The sequence below is a fragment of the Momordica charantia genome, assembly GCF_013281855.1.
Source record: "Momordica charantia cultivar OHB3-1 chromosome 10 unlocalized genomic scaffold, Mcharantia_2.0 BLBB01000010.1, whole genome shotgun sequence".
Classification (NCBI taxonomy): domain Eukaryota; kingdom Viridiplantae; phylum Streptophyta; class Magnoliopsida; order Cucurbitales; family Cucurbitaceae; genus Momordica; species Momordica charantia.
In genome coordinates, this window is record NW_028275158.1 from 3,111,003 (window position 1) to 3,128,462 (window position 17,460).

Sequence of the window (17,460 nt, forward strand, 5' to 3'; positions counted from 1 at the left end):
AAAATTTATCGAAAATATTTTCTACGCAAAATTAATTCCTACATAAATTCAATTTTATTTTTCCGTTTAAAAGTCTCTGTTTTCGTTTTAATTTTTTATACTTTTTAAAATATTTATTTTGGTACCTGTAATACATAAAAGTAATCAAATTTAGTCTTTATCTACAAAATTTAAACACAAATCTTATATAAAATTGAAATGTTTAAATTAATACAAATTTATGTATATGTTTTGAGCGTCATACTAAAGTTATTGTCTACTTTTCGAATTCAAGTTTCATTTTGATTTGAATTTAGTTATTTTTCAAAAAAAATTATTTCTTTTTTTAGTACAGGATAGATCGAACTCACAATATTTTGATTTGAGATATATATCAATATGTCAATTGTCATACTGCTATTAGTTAATAAATATCATTGTAAACTTATCTCAAAAGGTCAAATATTACTCTTTCCTTTAAAGTTAATGCGTGAAATTTCAAATTGGGATCCAAAATTTGTTGTAGTAAAAAGAAAATGAAAAAAAAAATTGAAGTGCAACATAAGCCATTGAATAATATCCTAATTCTCGGGTACGACTTTCAGTTGCTATTTTACGTTTGTTTCCCACTCTCTCTCTCTCTCTCTCTCTCTCTCTCTCTCTCTCTCTCTCTCCGTGTATTTATTTATGAGCAAATCCTCCGCTCTTCGAAGTTCGACCTCACCACTCTGAAATTCTCTCTCTAACTTCTCTCTTCAAATTCTCCCGTGTTTGTGTGAAAATGGGGAGTGTCGAAGGAGACAGAACAGTAACGGGATTTGCCGCAAAAGACCCATCTGGGATTCTCTCCCCTTACACTTACACTCTCAGGTACTCAAATCTTCCATTTCTCCTTCTCTCGATTTCCTCTTTTTGGGTTTTCATTTCAGTTTATTTGCAGAGCCACCGGTCCGGAAGATGTTTTCATCAAAGTGATCTGCTGCGGAGTCTGCCACTCCGATCTTCACCAGATCAAAAACGACCTCGGAATGTCCAATTACCCCATGGTTCCTGGGTACTAACCTGGTCTTCAGAAATTTTATGGTTTCTCTGTTTTTCTTTTGTGTTTTGTTGATGTGGGGTTTCATTGAAACAGCCACGAAGTCGTCGGAGAAGTTGTGGAAGTCGGATCGGAAGTCGATCGGTTCAGAGTTGGGGAACTGGTCGGAGTTGGGTGCATCGTCGGATCCTGCTCCAAGTGCAGCCCCTGCAATTCCGACAAGGAGCAGTACTGTAACAAGAGGATCTGGAGCTACAACGACGTCTACCACGACGGCTGCCCCACCCAAGGCGGCTTCTCCTCCGCCATGGTCGTCGACCAGAAGTAAAATCCCCAAATCCCCTGTTTTGCCGCACTCTGTATTGCGTGTTCTGTAACTCTGATTTACGATTTTTTTATTTCGTTTGTTGTATTGATGGATGGGTCAGGTTTGTGGTGAGGATCCCGGAAGGGATGTCGCCGGAGCAGGCGGCGCCGCTGCTGTGCGCGGGAGTGACGGTGTACAGTCCGCTGAGCCATTTTGGGCTGAAACAGAGCGGGCTGCGCGGGGGGATTCTGGGGCTCGGCGGCGTCGGCCACATGGGGGTGAAAGTGGCGAAGGCGCTGGGCCACCACGTGACGGTCATAAGCTCGTCGGAGAAGAAGAGGGAGGAGGCGCTGGAGCATCTCGGCGCCGACGAGTACCTGGTAAGCTCCGACGCGGAGGAGATGCAACGCGCCGCCGACTCGCTGGATTACATCATCGACACAGTGCCGGTTTTTCATCCCCTCGAGCCGTATCTCTCGCTTCTGAAACTCGACGGCAAATTGATCTTGATGGGTGTCATAAACACTCCATTGAAATTCGTTTCCCCTCTCCTCATGCTCGGTAGATCTCTCTCTGTTTCTCCTCTGTTTTTCTGAAATTTCATGGAAATGCGCTGATGTTTTGGGGATGAACAGGGAGGAAGACGATTACAGGGAGCTTCATCGGGAGCATGAAAGAGACGCAAGAAGTTCTGGATTTCTTCAAGGAAAAAGAGCTGAGCTCCATGATTGAAGTGATAAAGCTGGAGTACATAAACAAGGCGTTGGAGAGGCTGGAGAAGAACGATGTCAGATACAGGTTCGTCGTCGACGTCGCCGGAAGCAAGGTTCCTCAGTGAACGGCGCCGGAGAAGACCCACGAGAATTTCAATCACCGGCCGGCCGTATTTGGGGAAATTATTACATCTACATTACATATGCTCTGCACTCTGAACTTGGATGGATACATGGGCACGTTTGGTTACTGTTAACAGTTTGTTTTTTGTGGACAATAAATGAAAGAAAAAAAATATGAGTTCTGAGATTTGATGATTGGTTGCGGTTTCAATACGCTGTCGTTTTAGGTATTAGGGTTTGCTTTTTGTATGCGGAAATCGAGGATATTGATAAGCTTACCTAACCCCTCAAACATTCCCATTTTTTTTGTTTTATTAAAGATTTTTAAATATCCGATGACTGTCTATATATTTTATTGTTTTTAGAAACACTCTTAAGTTATATTAAAATTTTGGAAATAACTAATTTCTTCTCAAAATATAAATAAAAGTATTGTTATACAATTTTATTTTTATAAACCAAAAACAGAAACGTATTATCATCAAAAATTTTCTTTTTGAAAACAAAATTTATAGTTATTTATACATGCTCGTATATAATCTTTGTTGTTGATGTTATAGTTTATAATATTTGGATTATTCAATTCGTAGGAGGAGGATTTGAATCTCTAACTTCAATGAAAGAAATAGATGTTTTAATCGTTGAATTACACTCAAAGTTGGTTCAAGTTGATGAATCGGTCAAGTCAAAGTCAACGTATTTAGCAACAAAGAAGGTGCACCACTCATAGCGGCTACCAAATCTTATCCCAAGTATTCGACCATTGTCGAATTGAAACCAAACACCCCACTCTAGTAACAAGAGAAAGGAACAATCAAGCAGTCGCTGGTTAGGAGCTAGCAACTTTCATACACATAGATTCCATCATTAATGTTTGAATTTCTTCTTTTCAATATAGTATTTATAGTTTAAAAAGTTTCGGTTCTACATTTATGTTAGTAAATATTTATGAGATTCTTGTTAAATTAGTAAAAGTTTAGAAAACGAATTAGGCCGAGATAATAGTGACAACTTGAGAGTAACTCAACTTGTTTAGTCACTCATATCCGACCAAAAAATTACTCTTGTTTAATCACTTATATCCGACAAAAAGTTCGTTAGTTTGAATTCTCAAACCCGCTTATTGTACTCAAAAGAAAGAAAGAAAAAAAAAAGAGAGTTCACTTCCAAATTTTGTAAGTTCGGTAGAAATTTCATTTTCTTTCTGCGTGTAACAAAATAAGTTTATCATTTATTTACTGATGAAAATAATTTAATTAAAAATTATACAAATGTTGGATCGAGTTGAAGTTTTTTCAAACAATAGATACTAAATTAAAAAAAAAAAACTACAAAAAAATACATATTTATCTGAACCAGTGGAGACACATTATTGTATAAAATAATTCAATCACGAGCTTAGTAAGCCGTACATTGAAATCTTATCAACTAAAGATTGAGAAAGTTTATGATAATCTTAATAATCTTTTTTTTTTTTTTTTTACAATCACTTTCTCGAGTGAATTTGTGAAAACGACATAACATAAGGCCGCTAAGGACAAAATACGACTTAGCCTATATTCTTAAATTGTTGATTATAAGCTTTGAAAAGCCATCAAACTAATCGTAAAAAAATTTCAATCGAATCCCTGTTGAAAACTAAATCCTTCTACAAAAATGGGAAAAGGAAAACCAACTCATCCCAATTACTAAAGATAAATAAATAAAAAACAATTATTTATTTTAGCTAGATAGTTATAGATTTTCAGAACATCAAAAACAAAAAAGAGTGTTTATGACTTATGAGAATGAGGAAAATAAATTCTTATGAAGCTTGAATTAACATTCTTTTTAATCATTAAGCTTCAAAATCTTACCCTTTTCACCCTTCAAGTGATTTTTATATCATCAAAATAGAGAATTGTTATTTTTTATGTAGGTAAAAAAAATTCATATTTCACCTCAAATTTTCACGATGATAAGCATGATGAAGTTCCCAAACCATATAATCATGGGGAAAAATATAGAATAAATATCAAGGACAACAATGAAACACCTATAACAAAGAAATAGGAAAGAATAGTGGAGAAAAAACAAATATGCATCATCAATTGGGAATATACCTTAAAGTTGTTTGTCTCTTGAATCTCTGACATGAATGAAATAGTATTCAACTGTGCATTTCCCTCCCTCAAATTTGTGTTGAAGTTGCAAAACAGAATTCAAAACACAGAAAGAAAGAAAGAAAGGAAAATTTTCAGTTGCAGATAAAGATAATGGAAACTACTCTAAAGAATATGACTCTTCGCTCCAATGTCTATACAGGTACAGCCCAGCTCAAAATTATAGCCAAAAAGGGGGGAAAGACAGAGAAACAAATACCAAAAAATCCTTCTCTTCAACTCCGCCCAGATTTTTGCTACTTCTTGACAGTGATTTGTTCATCTGTGTTTTCTTTCAACCCTAATCAATATCATCTTCTTCAATTTCGAATCGTTTTTGCTGTCTTTTTACCCTGCGTTCCTGAATTCTTCGTCGTTCCTTCCATAACACACCTCCCGTTCTTTACATTCCGCCATGTAATTCCTCACCTCTTCTCTAATCATCTCCTGCATCGCAGACAAAAATTCCGGCCCAAAATTCGGCCGTTTCTCCTCCGCCGGTGAGGATATACTCTGCTGCCGTCGCGGAGGGGAGGAGTACGTTCCGGGAAGAGACAGTGTCAGCTGAGTCGACGGCTCGATGTTCAGACTCGGCGTCGAATCGCTCGTGTCGGATCCCGACGGGCTCAAACATCGATTCGAGACGGAAATCGTCGATCCTTGACTGGTGCACTCTGTTTTCTTCTCCGGAGGCTCGTCCGCGGCGGTGCCGCCATAGTCCGAAATCGAAGAGAACTTCCGCTTCAATGTCGAGTTCCAGTGATTCTTAATCGCATTATCCGTCCGTCCGTTGAGTAGCCTCGCGATCGTCGCCCACTTGTTGCCGTACCTGGTGTGGGCCCCGACGATGATCTCGTCCTCCTCCGCCGTGAACGGCCGGTGCTCCAAGCCAGGGGAGAGCTGGTTGCACCACCGCAGACGACAAGATTTGCCCGACCGGCCGTGGATCGACTGGCTTATAGCGGACCAGTTCCGAGCGCCGTGCCGTTGCACGAGCATTCGCAGCAACTCGTCTTCCTCGGGGCTCCATGGTCCCTTGACCCGATCGACGTCCACCATGGCCGATTCTTAATCCACCAAATCAACAAACACAGAACTATAAAATCAAACGTCCAATTTCAGATTGAGGAAATAGAGAGAGATAACCGGAGAAGACCGTCGCGTACGGCGGTGGAGAGCGATGCCTCCAGCGGGAGGAAGCGGCATTGGGGGAAGAAAAGGGGCGAGAAGAGGTTTATAAACCTAAGGGTTAGGGTAACTGATAGAACCGGTTAACCGACTTCGATAACAAGAGGCATATCAACCGGTACTGCCCAGTTACCGGCTCCATTCTGTACGGCCAGATAACTACCACGCGGCTGCCACGTAAGCGCGTGGATCTTGGGAGATCCAAACCGAAACTTTTCGTTCGTTTAAGGGAACAAACGTGGGAGAATTTTTCGGCGATAATCAAATTATCGCGATATTTTGAAGAGTTGGCGGGTTCTGGGATAAGTTTCACTGGTGCCAGGCTGGAGTGCATTACGTGTGGGAAGCGAATTTGTTTTAGTTTTTCTAAAGTTAAATTACTATTTAATCCTTTAAACTTTTTTTCACTACTTTTTAATCCTATATATAATTTGTGGTTGGTTGCCATTTTCTTTGTCAATTTAATGATTATTTAAAGATTTGGCAAAACACTAATATTTAGCCAGATTAATGACCATTTATGAGATTTGATCATACTACAATAATTCAATACAAACATCGCTCAAAGTTAACCTTATAAAATTAGATGAGATTTTTTCCTTTTTCTAATACTAAATTGAAAATGTGTAGGGAGTAAAATGGTAATTTAGAGATATAGGTCTAAATTTTCGGGTAAAGTGGGGGCCACGAGGAGTGAGGAGGTGGAGAAAACGACAAAGATGGTCGCGGAATTAGAGAAGCGAATCTGGGGTGTCAGTCCAGGCTGGATGACAGGCACACGGACGTCAACTTAAACGGCTGGCGTGGTGTCCACCGGATAGTAGGCGGTTACCGGTCACCGCTCTACCGTTACAGACAATATAAAAGGAAACCTTGTAACAGACTAGGTTCCGTTTCCTTTTCTTCCTTCTTCGGTTTTAAATTTTAAATTTTGTTTCCACATTTGAAAATTTTCCTTTCTTTATTCCAAACATTTTTAAAACTCGAATCTGTATATTGTTTCAATTTTCAACTTTATTTTATTTTGGTAATTAAACTCTCAAAATTTTCAAAAACCAAGGGTGGTTATAAATTATAATCAGATCTTTTATCTCTCAATTTAACCAACCATCTATTTAGATTTACAATTTTTTTAATTTTTTAATACAACAGCGCCTTCTATGCCAAAAATAGATGCTTTAACTTGTATTTTACCATGTTTAAGATTTTTTTTTGGGAGTTCACAGTTATTAAGAGTTTAGTTGCAACAATTTCTTAATTCCAAACGGTGATTTATCAAATTAAAAGTTTAAAAAGGTCATTAATGTTTTTCTCTTTTTCTTTTTCAATTTTTTCTTAAATATTTTTTATTACACGGTGTGAATATGTGGTGGAGATTCAAACTCACAATAAAATATATGTTTTGTTGAACTAGATTAAGACTGGTCTTATTTATTAAATTTAGGATCTGAAATTTAGATTTTATAAAAGTCGGTTGAATATTTGATAACGATAAATAGATTGAACTTTGAATTGTCTATAAAAAAAAATAGTGGGTAACTCGGTTGATGATTACCTCCTTTTTTGATTTAGACTCATTTTTCCATTTAAATTTTAACATACAGTTTCTTAATGTAACTTTAACTTTATAGTTTTATTTATTTATTTTTGAAAATTTATAGTTGTATTTGAATGCGTTTAACATTTTTTTTAAGGAGAGAGAATATTAAATTTTATCTTCAACTTTCAATTCTTACTATATAAACTTTTAATTTTGTTAAATTGCACCCTGAAGTTTAAAAAGTATGACAAATTTTACGTTTTAATAAATATTTTTTGTTTTTTTAAAAGACATTTTAATAAATATTTGTTTTAAGAACCATTGAAAAAATTATTTATCAAGTACGTATAATGAACAGTAGAACATATATTTGATAAATTTATAGGATTTAGAAAAAAAATGACAGCATAGATGATTCTTTTATTATTATTATTTTGTAAGTTTTGATGTAGTTATTAATCGTCAATTTTGTGCATGGATTGAATTTAATTTTGTGTGAAATTTGATAAAATTAATCGATGAAACAGCATAAATTGAATAGGTGGCAAATTTTTCAATTATAATTGTATGGTGAAATTTGATACAACTTCGCAAGTTTAGGGGTACAAGTTGATTTTTTTTTAAATGTCAAATTTGTTGAGTTCATTTATTTTATTTTTTAGTACAACATCTGTGGAGATGAGAGATTAAACATTCGACCTCAAGGGAATGAGCAGTATGTCTTAATCATTAAACTATGTTCATGTTGGTCCTTTAATTCAATGCTTACGTGACATGTTAATTATATTAAATAAAGATTATATGGTGTGGCGTGACAATTTAACCGCACCGAGTTGATGGGGCCAAAATCCAATCATGGTCGTGAAATATATTTTGTAATCTATTTCATATGTAACTAGTACTTAAAATGATATCATTTGTCCACTTGAACATAGCTCAAATGATTAAGATACCAATATTCGAAGTTGGGAGTTAAACGAGGCCACTTGCCATGCTTCAGTTGCTAAGTTTGATAAAATTTTCTTATATGCTCACGTTCAAAAATTTTAATAGCTACATAGGTACAACTATTGAAATTTAAGATTGTTAAAGCGAATATGGTTTGGCGGTAATTGACAAAAGGTTGTGAGTTCTCCAGTAAGCCCATTTAGCTTGTTATTGACTAGTTTCTCGGTAGGAATAGGCATCTGATGGGTCTGATAAACTAGTTTTGACATAGTTAAGCAGCAAGAATCTTTCGGTAGTACCCGGTTGACGTTTTAAACTTGTTTTGACCCCGTTAAAGGTTATATATATATATATATATATATATATAATTTACAAATCCATTGTTGAAATAAAAAAAGTTTTAAATTATAGTTTAATTTTTATCTTTAAACTTATAAAAGTGCGTTTAATAAGTCCCTGAAATTTAAAAAGTGTCTAATAAGTCCTTAAATTTGTAATTTTGTATTTAATATATCCAAAATATATATATATATATATATATATTAACTAATATATCAAAATTTTAAAATCCATAAAATCTATAGACCTATTGTGTCTAATATAATTCCAACGTATCTATTGTTGAATTTTAAAAAATGAAAGACACAAATTTGATGAATCTTATGGACCTATTAAATACAAAATAAAAAATTTAAAAACTTCCCTCAAGTGGGTCAAAGTTCAGGGACTATTTAACAAAACATTGGAGGTTAACGGGGTGACTTTGTAATTTAAGCTAAAAAGGGTTAATTACGAGAAAATGAAAAAAAAAAGAAAAAAAAGAAGAAGGGAAGCTTATATAATTTGTGAAAGTTGTGTGGACTTTCTTTAATATACTATTTCTTTTGATGTAATTTCCCTCTTACCGGTGGTGAGCCTCTCCTTCTAATCAAGACTTCGAATTCGTACGGCGCCGGACGGAGGCGCGAAGCCACTGCTCAGCGGCAGCCCACAAAGATCAAGATAAAGAATTGGTAGTTTAATCGGAACTCGAAGAAACATTGCCGCCCAGTGCCAGAAGAACTTTCTGAAATTGATTGAGGAAAATTTCACAATCAGGGATTTAGGGTTTCTGGGATTCCATGTCAACCGGCAGACTGAAGGACGGGGACCGTCGGCTGGTGGTTCCGATGCCACCCGAACCAAAGTCTGAAACGCAGCTGGCTTCAACGGACTCGAACGCGCTCGTGGCATATACGCCGCCGGTGAAGGAGGAGGATGAGGATTTGGAAGTCAAGCTCCGGAGAATCATTGATAACGTTCCTGTTCGCGTTAGCAACACATCTGGGAGTTCTGCTGGTTCTGGTTCCGGTGACTTTCATCAGGTACTTTTGTGATTTATGTTGTTTTATATTGCATAGATTTTAGCTGGGGTTGATGCTCGTTGATGATTTTTGTTTGGGGTATTTCTCTCTGAACTAATTTCACGATGAATGCTTGACGTGTTAATGGAAAATTGTGCAAATGCATTGCTTGGAGTGGTTATCAACGAGTGTGAAATGCATCTTAGGTCTTGTGCTAACAAACTGGTTTCGGCACATTTCAGTAATTTAAATTAGTGAGAGTGGCAACAGATGATGAGTTGGAGAACTGTTTATTGGGGGAAATTGGTAGGTGTGAAAATCCTCACTATTTTTAGATCAAGATAGTTCTCCCTTATTTTGATGGGAGGAACTTGAGTACAGAAAAATTCGTAAATTGGGTCTAGCATGTAGATAATTTCTTTGAATATATGGACACTTATAAGGATCATGATTGGTGGTGTATAAATTGAAAGGTCCCGCTTTGGGTTGCTGAGACTAATTACGAAACATTAGTAGGGCGAGCTGGAAAAGGTAGAATCAAAACCTGGCAAAAATGACAACTGACGTTGTAGAGTACAACTGAGATGTTAGATTACCGAGACTAGATGTCTTGGTAATAGCTCTTTAGGTAATAGCAAAACCTGAGCATGTAACCTTTATTCAAAATCAGAATGATGTTGAGGACTGAAGAGAAGAGGCAAGGTATTTCACAATGCTTGGTCTATGTCCAAAAACAGGGAAACTATCCACCACTATACTTCAGATTCTTATTGGGGTGGATGTGGAATTGTGAATGAGACAACAATGTCTTGTTGGCTCAAGAGTGGGATGCTTGTGTTTTTGTTTTGATAACCTAACATAATGAAGCTTTTTTCATTTATCATTTTAGAAATGCAGTTATCTTGTAATTGAAATATCGTTCATTCGATTAAAATTTGCTGGTAACAGTAATTACTCTTATGCTCTTATGGTGTGGGGTGGCATAGCAACTTGATGCTAACTATATGCTAGTATTTGCAATTAAATCGTGCCTCTGCTGAAGTTAGGAGTAGGACCTACCCCTTTTAGATTTCTTCATGGTTAAGAAAGTTTAAAATTCTTGTGCTACTTTGTAAGATTTGAAATTGACATCGTAGAATTTGATTTATGACTCTTGGAAGGTTTAAACACATACTTATTGTGGCTTAGTGGGAGAAATTGATTGGAGTACTGATGTGCTCCTTGCACATGCACCCAAAATTTCATATGGTTACAAGTAATTGATAGATATCATTAGGAGGATTTTATGGAGATGCCACTATCAATTAACCACGGAATAGTTATTGTCGGTAAACTATCATGGGTTGGCTTGACCTATTTGTCCAAAGGGGCCAAAAAGAATTTAGTGGGAACGGGTACAGACTATGGTGGCCATTGGCCACCTACCTTTTTTTTTTTTGATATCCATGTGTGCAGGGCCACTGACCACCTACCTAAGATTTAATATCCTATGAGTTTCCTTGGTAACTGAATGTAGTAGGATCCGACGGTTGTTTTGTGAGATTGGTCGACTCGAGGTGCACTTAAGCTGGCTTGGACATTCACGGATATCCAAAAAAAAAAAAATAGTTGTAGGTAAATGAGTACTCTGTTTGCAGGCAACGCTCTGAGATTTTAGTTAGAGGAAAGGCAGTCCCTGATTTTGTTGGTTTTGTGTCATCCATGAAGGGCTAATGTCATTTAATAGAAGTGGCATGGTTCATAATTTGATTCTTTTGGCCAACCATATTGGCAAAATACAGTTTGACACAAAATATTGCTGTTTATTCTTGAGGTTAAATGGATCTACCATATTTTGATGGAGTTAAGAAAGTTCAGACATAACAATGCAGAACTAAACTTTTCCACCTATCTTAATATCATCTGATTGACTATGTTTTTAGGAAAGAAAATCTCCACTTGTGTAGTTACATCTACAATTTTCGCTCCAAAGTGCTTTAGACCTTTTTGTTCAATCCATTTATTTTCCCACCCACTCTTAATGATGAACAGCTATTCTTGAATTTATGGCAGTATGTCTCGATCCTTGAATTATGTACTAATATCTGCTTGTCCCATCTTTATCAAATGACAGTATAGGCAAATGAGGCGAAAAGAGCAAGACAGACTTGCTAGAATGGACGTTGATTATCAGAGAAAGAAAGAAATAGCCGAATTCAATATGCGAAGGGAAGAGAGATTGAAAGCTGCAGAGGAACGCACTGAAAAGAAGCGCTTAAAACGCCAAAAGAAAAAGCAAAGAAGAAAAGAAAAGAAGAGAAAAGTGAATTCAGGCGGAGATGAGAATCAGAAAGATGCATCCTCCGGTGATGACGGGGATACAGATAATGGTGAGGATGAAGCTACATGATTGATTCTTTTCCAGCTGGAACCGGAGTTTTAACTTATAGCATCAAGCTTTTTCGGACGAGCATCTATCGAACCAGAAGACAGCCACCAGTTTGCCTACCTGTCATTTAAGGGGTCCACAATTCCTTGTCAACCGTTTTAGTACCCGGATCTGTTGGCTTACGTGTTTCTATTGCAGGTGGAGTTGGAAGAATGGTGCATTTCGAATACAAATTCCTCCCATATCTCCCACAGGACACCTATTCTCTCTCTTTCAATTGCATGACATCCAATCGTGTTAGCAGAATATCTATTTCGTTTCATGTTGAACAGATTGACAGTTTATGAATCTGAGTTTGAGGGATACTCGTTGCTTATGATTTATGAACAGCAGGGATGTTCTTCAATGAGTAGAGATGCAAAATTTTGGTAATCTGATTCGAACTCACCATTTGACCTGCAGTTCTATAAACTGATCGAATCGATATAGCTTATGAGAGACGAAACTCGCATGCTAGTGAACAAAACCTCAAAATTTAGGCATTCTTTGACAACCACATTGCATGCTTGTTTGATGCTGTAAAAATCTACCTCAAACGCCTAGTCTCTTGTCAAAGATATTTTGATGAAGTCAAAGTTAGTGGTAAGTTTGTGTATATTTTGACCTCTACTTATTAATATGTTGTAAATGTGACGAAAAAAAGTGTTGAGGTGTTAGGTTGCTTCTCTTGGATTTGCATTACCATGGAGACCAGCTTTGGCCCACCCTAAGTTTCAAAATTCATAATAGGGTCATTGATAATATATATTTTTAGATAGGGAAAGTGGAGATTTAATCGTCAAAGCGAGTCTAGTTCAACGGTAATTGACATGTATCTCAAATCAAGAGGGTGCGAGTTCGATCCTTCATCCTTACCCATTGTATTAAAAAGAATTATCAAACTTTGTTGCTAATAGCTTAATATTTATTACTTTTAAATTTATCTTGCCCATTTATAAAGAAAAAAAAAAAGCTCTAATGGATATATGTTTCTCCACTTGAGTTTGAAAAATATTAGTTAACATAAAAAATATATATAATAATAAACTAAATTATTTTTATAATTAGTTACTTTTTTCATCCAAATATTTAATATTTAAGTAGATATCATTGTTACTAAAAAAAAAGTAAATGTCATTAAGTATCCAAAGAAAACCATTATTAAAAGCCATTATTTTCATTTCCATGCATTAATAAAAACCATTATTTTCTACTAGTCTTTATTTTTTGAAAAATGATGGCCCATGGAAAATTAATGCCCATTAATATTGTTTATGAAAATAGCCCCGTTTTTTTACAGCTTATATAGCCTTGGAACTTGAAAGTTCTTTTTTCGACAAGAATAACTCCTCTTTTTATTTAATTTGACAATAATAGCCCTCGAAAGTTGAAGCAATATACAGAGACCCGAGCCCAGCCCAAAAGGAAAATAAAAATAAAAATAAAGAAATAAAATTACAGTTTTTTTTTTGTCTGTTCAGTTTTGTTGCGATTTTCGGCTGTTAGTATTCTCCGTTTGCTCGCTTCAGTTCTTCCATCTTCGTCTCTCTCCCTGCTTCCGATTCCCTCAATCTCTCTTTTGTCTGAAACCCTAATCATTTCCATGGCATCTAATTCTTCTCGTCGCATCTCCGTTCATCAAGCGCTCGGTGGTGGTTATGGTACTGACCTTTATATTTTTCCAATTCGAATTCACATTGATGCTTTCTTATTCTCTCCTCGATCTGGTTTTAATGTTTTATATGCCTGAATGTGTCTTCCGATCTTTTATTTCTTGAATTTGTCGAATTTGGTGATTTGCCTGATTTTGTGTTTTATTCTATTAAATTAAATATATTGTTGGTTTGCTAATCTAGCTATTGATGGTAGTGGCTGATGTGCTGTTATGGAGGAAATGGTGTGGAGGGGCTGTCATACTAACGTCTACAACAGCTTTGTGGTACCTGTTCGAAAGAGCCGGTTACAACTTTTTGTCTTTTGTCGCCCATGTTCTATTGCTTCTCGTCGTCATTCTTTTCTTCTGGGCCAAGTCTGCTTCCCTTCTCAATAGGTACTTTGGGTTTCTCCCTTCTACCTGTTTTCAGTGCTTTACATTGTTTCATTTCCCAATCTCCACATTTTGGGTCGAATTCTGTGGAGTGGTTATGGTCTTTTGATGGATGATGAATCATTAGGATCCTTCCCAGAAAAATTAACTTTAACACCATACCATGTAATAGAGCCTAGAGGAGACTCATTTCACTGTGTAATGTGGTAACTTTTAGGATTTCAAATAAATATTCGTATGCAAATTTGGATTCCTTTTTGTGGAGCCATTAGTGCAAGAGAAGAACATTTTCTAATTTGTGGCAAGAAAAACGAGCATGTAGATTTTACAAGGTCAGATGTATTGGACTGATTTGTCGTAGGTTAGTTCTGATCAAGTGTTTGCATTCTTAAGGCTTGAATGTAAATTGCCATAGGGTAAAAGTTACCTTACTTTGTGATTCAGACCTCTACCTCCACTTCCTGATCTGGAAATTTCTGAGGAATCTGTTTCAATGGTCGCTGAAGAACTGAGATTTTGGATCAATTATGCACTATCAATTGCACGTGATATTGCAATAGGCAGAAACCTTAAACTCTTTCTTCAGGTTCGGTATTATCCCTTACTTGTCTTTTCTTCTGTGATATATGGGACTTATGTGTTAATTATTTATGCCAGGTTGCTCTTGGACTATGGATTGCATCATTCGTTGGAAGTTTCTTTAATTTTCTTACGCTGGTCTATATCGGTGAGTTTTTTGGGGCCCTTATTTCTTTGTAATCAACATTTTCAAATAGTATTGCTGTTTTTTTGGAACAATTTTATTCATTTTGTTAATATATTTTTCAGGGGTTCTTCTAAGTCTTTCAGTTCCTCTAGTGTATGATAACTACCAGGATCGCATTGATGAAAAGTTATGTGTAGCTTATAGATATGTACAGATTCAATACAAGAAGCTTGATGAGACTGTCTTAAGGAAGATACCATTACCCTTAAACAAGGAGAAGAAGATGCAATAGACATAGTACTCGCTTGACGTTTGGTAACTTCAAAAGAAGTGAGCTGGATCTACCTTTTTTCATAATGTTTAGCTCAATTTTTGTATTCAACCATGAATATTATTTCAGATCAATATAAAGTAATTATTATGTACTAATATTATAATGTCTGGTTAAAAAATCTGTTATTTGTCCCTTTTTTGTGTTTTTTTTTTCTTTTAATTTGAGCATCAGTTGATTTCCCTTAATCTTAATGCCGATCAAGGATTGTTGGATTTTGAAACTCATGAATAAGTTCTGTTAGCTTTGAGATAAGTTTATTACTTCTTTAATTTAGATGTCCTACTTATTAATATCTTAGAAGATTCCATAAAATTCTTATCACTAAGTTTTCAACTTTGCTGATGAATTAGTTAATTGTAATTTTTCTTTTACATGAAAGTTTCATTATACTTGATTACTTAGACACGTTAACTAGTTACAAAATTTATTTTCTCAAGTTTGCTGGGCTTTTTGTGGCTTAATGTTGCCAGTATTTTTTACATCATTTACTAAAATAGTGATCGCATTTTTTCCAATTCTAGCAAAACCACCCATCAAAGTCATTCTTACCCATTGGTCATTAAGGGGTATTCTCAAAATACATATACTGAGATTCACACTCTCTTTTTTTAACTATTATTTTTCTGAAAATGAGCTTGTCAAAGAAGTAGACTTCTATGGCAAGTAACCAATTTGTCAAATGTGTTTATCTTGTAGCAAAAGATTTAAGATGTGGGTAACACATATATTTTTTTTGATATCCCGTGGGTAATATTATGTTGTTCCTATCATCTTAGATGGCTGTTCTAATCCTTGAGTATGTGCTATACTGCAATGGTTTATCCAGTATAGTTTAATTGATCAATGCTAAATTGGCAATATAAGTTTATCAGTTTTTGTGAATGGTAAGAAACGTTGCAGATAGAGATTCATTTATGGTGAAATTATAACTTATAATGCAATGGTTTTTGTTTTCAGTAGACCTATTTGTTATCTTCCAATTGAAGAACTTGTGTTTAGTGTTTTCTCCTTTCTTGCATAACGTCTTGTTTTAGTTTTATTCTAACTATTGGAGATCTTTCTTTTGTTTTCTTTTTCTTTCAAATTTTACACTTCTGAATTTGAATCTCTTGTCTGATTTGCTTTGGTTTCTTGTTGCTACTTTGACGTATGCAGACGCACATTGGCTTTCAACAGGATGATCAGTAGATCAGCAGATTTTGATCAGAGGCACTAAGATTGCATTTATAAGCGATGTACTTCAGAATACTAGATTTTTTTAGAAAGTTGTGGTATATAGTTTAACATAAATGTATTCTGACAATGACTTTGGGGTGAGAACTAAAATCACTAGCGTTTGGTTTTGGATTGAAATATTGTGTCTCGGCTTCCCTGGTTTCCCACTCTGGGTTCTGTACTCTTGATTTTTGCAACTGTACTCTGCTATTTCAACTAAATGAAGATGAAATTTTCATGGATTGGAACATTTATTTAGCTCTTGCAATTTAGTTTTCCATGGCTGTGAGTTGTGCCTCGATTGTAATGATAACATGATTTTGTGATAACATTTTTGGTTTGTTTCAGAGTTAAACATACACTTTCGTCCACACGTTCTTAACTTTGCATTTCACGTGTTGAAACTTTAGCCTCTTAAACATGGTGTTCAATTTAGCAGCACCTTGCTTGATACCTGTTCTAATGGTTTATGGTTCAAGATTGTTTTTATCCCAAGTTGTATGAGAAGATAGAAGACAAGAGTGAAAATTTTTCTGATCTTTACATGTTGCTTAGGCTGATTAGTTGCTTTGCTTGTCAGGTGTAATGACAGAGAAAATGACCCATCCCGTGTAAGTAAGGCCAATGTAAGTTTCTGAACCTCACTTTTTGGGTAAAATGGCAAGCATCTTGGTGAGAATAAAAAATTATCAAAGAAAGACTCGCATGGAATGGAGAGATTATTATTACTGGGACACTACTGTACCAAAGCACGTGTGTTTTTGTCCCCTGGTTTGTATGGGGTTTTGCAAAGGACGCAAGTGTTCCTATATATTTATTTAAGCTGTCCAACTCACTTACGGTTCTTTATAAAATTCTCAAGTGCATCTTAGTTATGGCTTATGATTTTGGCACACACTAAATTATATATACATTTTCCTGCAAAGTTACTGGTACCAGGCACATGGTATGTGCCAAACCATAGGAAGCAAAAAAGGACAAAAGAAAGGCCAAAAGGATAGAGAATTTATTGCACTTTATAGAGGTGTTTGCCTTTTTAGTTTGGCTTAGTAAATTGAATCTATGCTTGACATGTTTGTTTACTTGTTCGAAGTTATGGATCTCGTGTTTAAGACTACCCGAACTCGGGTCTCCTCGGAGAAGGCTTTATGCTGGGAAATTCTGTGGGGGTGTTCCATAATTGCTGTGGACAGGTAAACTGAGTAAGATTTTTGGAGAGAAGTGAATTTGAAGCTGATACTGACTTTCTTGGGCACTGATAGGGAGAGAAAGATAATGCTTTAAGTAGACGGAAGAATCATTCATTTTTCTTTTCCAAACTCTTTTTAGATCCAAAGGACGAAAGACAAAGGCAAAGAGCATGCATGCATGCGTCTCTTAGGGAGACCAATGGCTTACTGGAGAACAGGTTGCTCTTTCTGGGTTGTTTA

General features: G+C 35.9%; 3 protein-coding genes and 1 pseudogene across 3 annotated transcripts; 3 read left to right on the forward strand and 1 right to left on the reverse strand.

Moving 5' to 3' along the window:
- The first annotated feature begins 645 nt into the window (after positions 1–645).
- On the forward strand, positions 646–2,348 carry LOC111017748 (cinnamyl alcohol dehydrogenase 1). The gene is made up of 5 exons (XM_022293607.2): positions 646–849; positions 920–1,033; positions 1,115–1,342; positions 1,447–1,886; positions 1,961–2,348. The coding sequence occupies exons 1-5, from the start codon at positions 761–763 to the stop codon at positions 2,161–2,163; spliced, it is 1,074 nt and encodes a 357-aa protein (XP_022149299.1). The 5' UTR covers positions 646–760; the 3' UTR covers positions 2,164–2,348.
- Positions 2,349–4,227: 1,879 nt separating this feature from the next.
- LOC111017660 (transcription factor MYB73 pseudogene) lies at positions 4,228–5,520 on the reverse strand (annotated as a pseudogene).
- Positions 5,521–8,839: 3,319 nt separating this feature from the next.
- Positions 8,840–12,121, forward strand: LOC111017661 (PRKR-interacting protein). Its single transcript, XM_022293478.2, has 2 exons — positions 8,840–9,342; positions 11,435–12,121. Exons 1-2 carry the CDS (start codon positions 9,100–9,102, stop codon positions 11,708–11,710), a joined length of 519 nt encoding a protein of 172 aa, XP_022149170.1. The 5' UTR covers positions 8,840–9,099; the 3' UTR covers positions 11,711–12,121.
- Positions 12,122–13,197: 1,076 nt separating this feature from the next.
- LOC111017662 (reticulon-like protein B11) lies at positions 13,198–16,280 on the forward strand. The gene is made up of 6 exons (XM_022293480.2): positions 13,198–13,389; positions 13,598–13,778; positions 14,220–14,361; positions 14,433–14,502; positions 14,604–14,811; positions 15,971–16,280. The coding sequence occupies exons 1-5, from the start codon at positions 13,332–13,334 to the stop codon at positions 14,771–14,773; spliced, it is 621 nt and encodes a 206-aa protein (XP_022149172.2). The 5' UTR covers positions 13,198–13,331; the 3' UTR covers positions 14,774–14,811; positions 15,971–16,280.
- Positions 16,281–17,460: the final 1,180 nt, after the last annotated feature.

Coding starts and splice junctions, on each gene's coding strand:
- LOC111017748 (XM_022293607.2), top strand. CDS start 761: ATGGGGAGTGTCGAAGGAGACAGAACAGTAACGGGATTTGCCGCAAAA. Junction 850..919: donor CCTTACACTTACACTCTCAG/GTACTCAAATCT, acceptor GTTTATTTGCAG/AGCCACCGGTCCGGAAGATG. Junction 1,034..1,114: donor AATTACCCCATGGTTCCTGG/GTACTAACCTGG, acceptor TCATTGAAACAG/CCACGAAGTCGTCGGAGAAG.
- LOC111017661 (XM_022293478.2), top strand. CDS start 9,100: ATGTCAACCGGCAGACTGAAGGACGGGGACCGTCGGCTGGTGGTTCCG. Junction 9,343..11,434: donor GTTCCGGTGACTTTCATCAG/GTACTTTTGTGA, acceptor ATCAAATGACAG/TATAGGCAAATGAGGCGAAA.
- LOC111017662 (XM_022293480.2), top strand. CDS start 13,332: ATGGCATCTAATTCTTCTCGTCGCATCTCCGTTCATCAAGCGCTCGGT. Junction 13,390..13,597: donor AGCGCTCGGTGGTGGTTATG/GTACTGACCTTT, acceptor TATTGATGGTAG/TGGCTGATGTGCTGTTATGG. Junction 14,503..14,603: donor TCTTACGCTGGTCTATATCG/GTGAGTTTTTTG, acceptor TATATTTTTCAG/GGGTTCTTCTAAGTCTTTCA.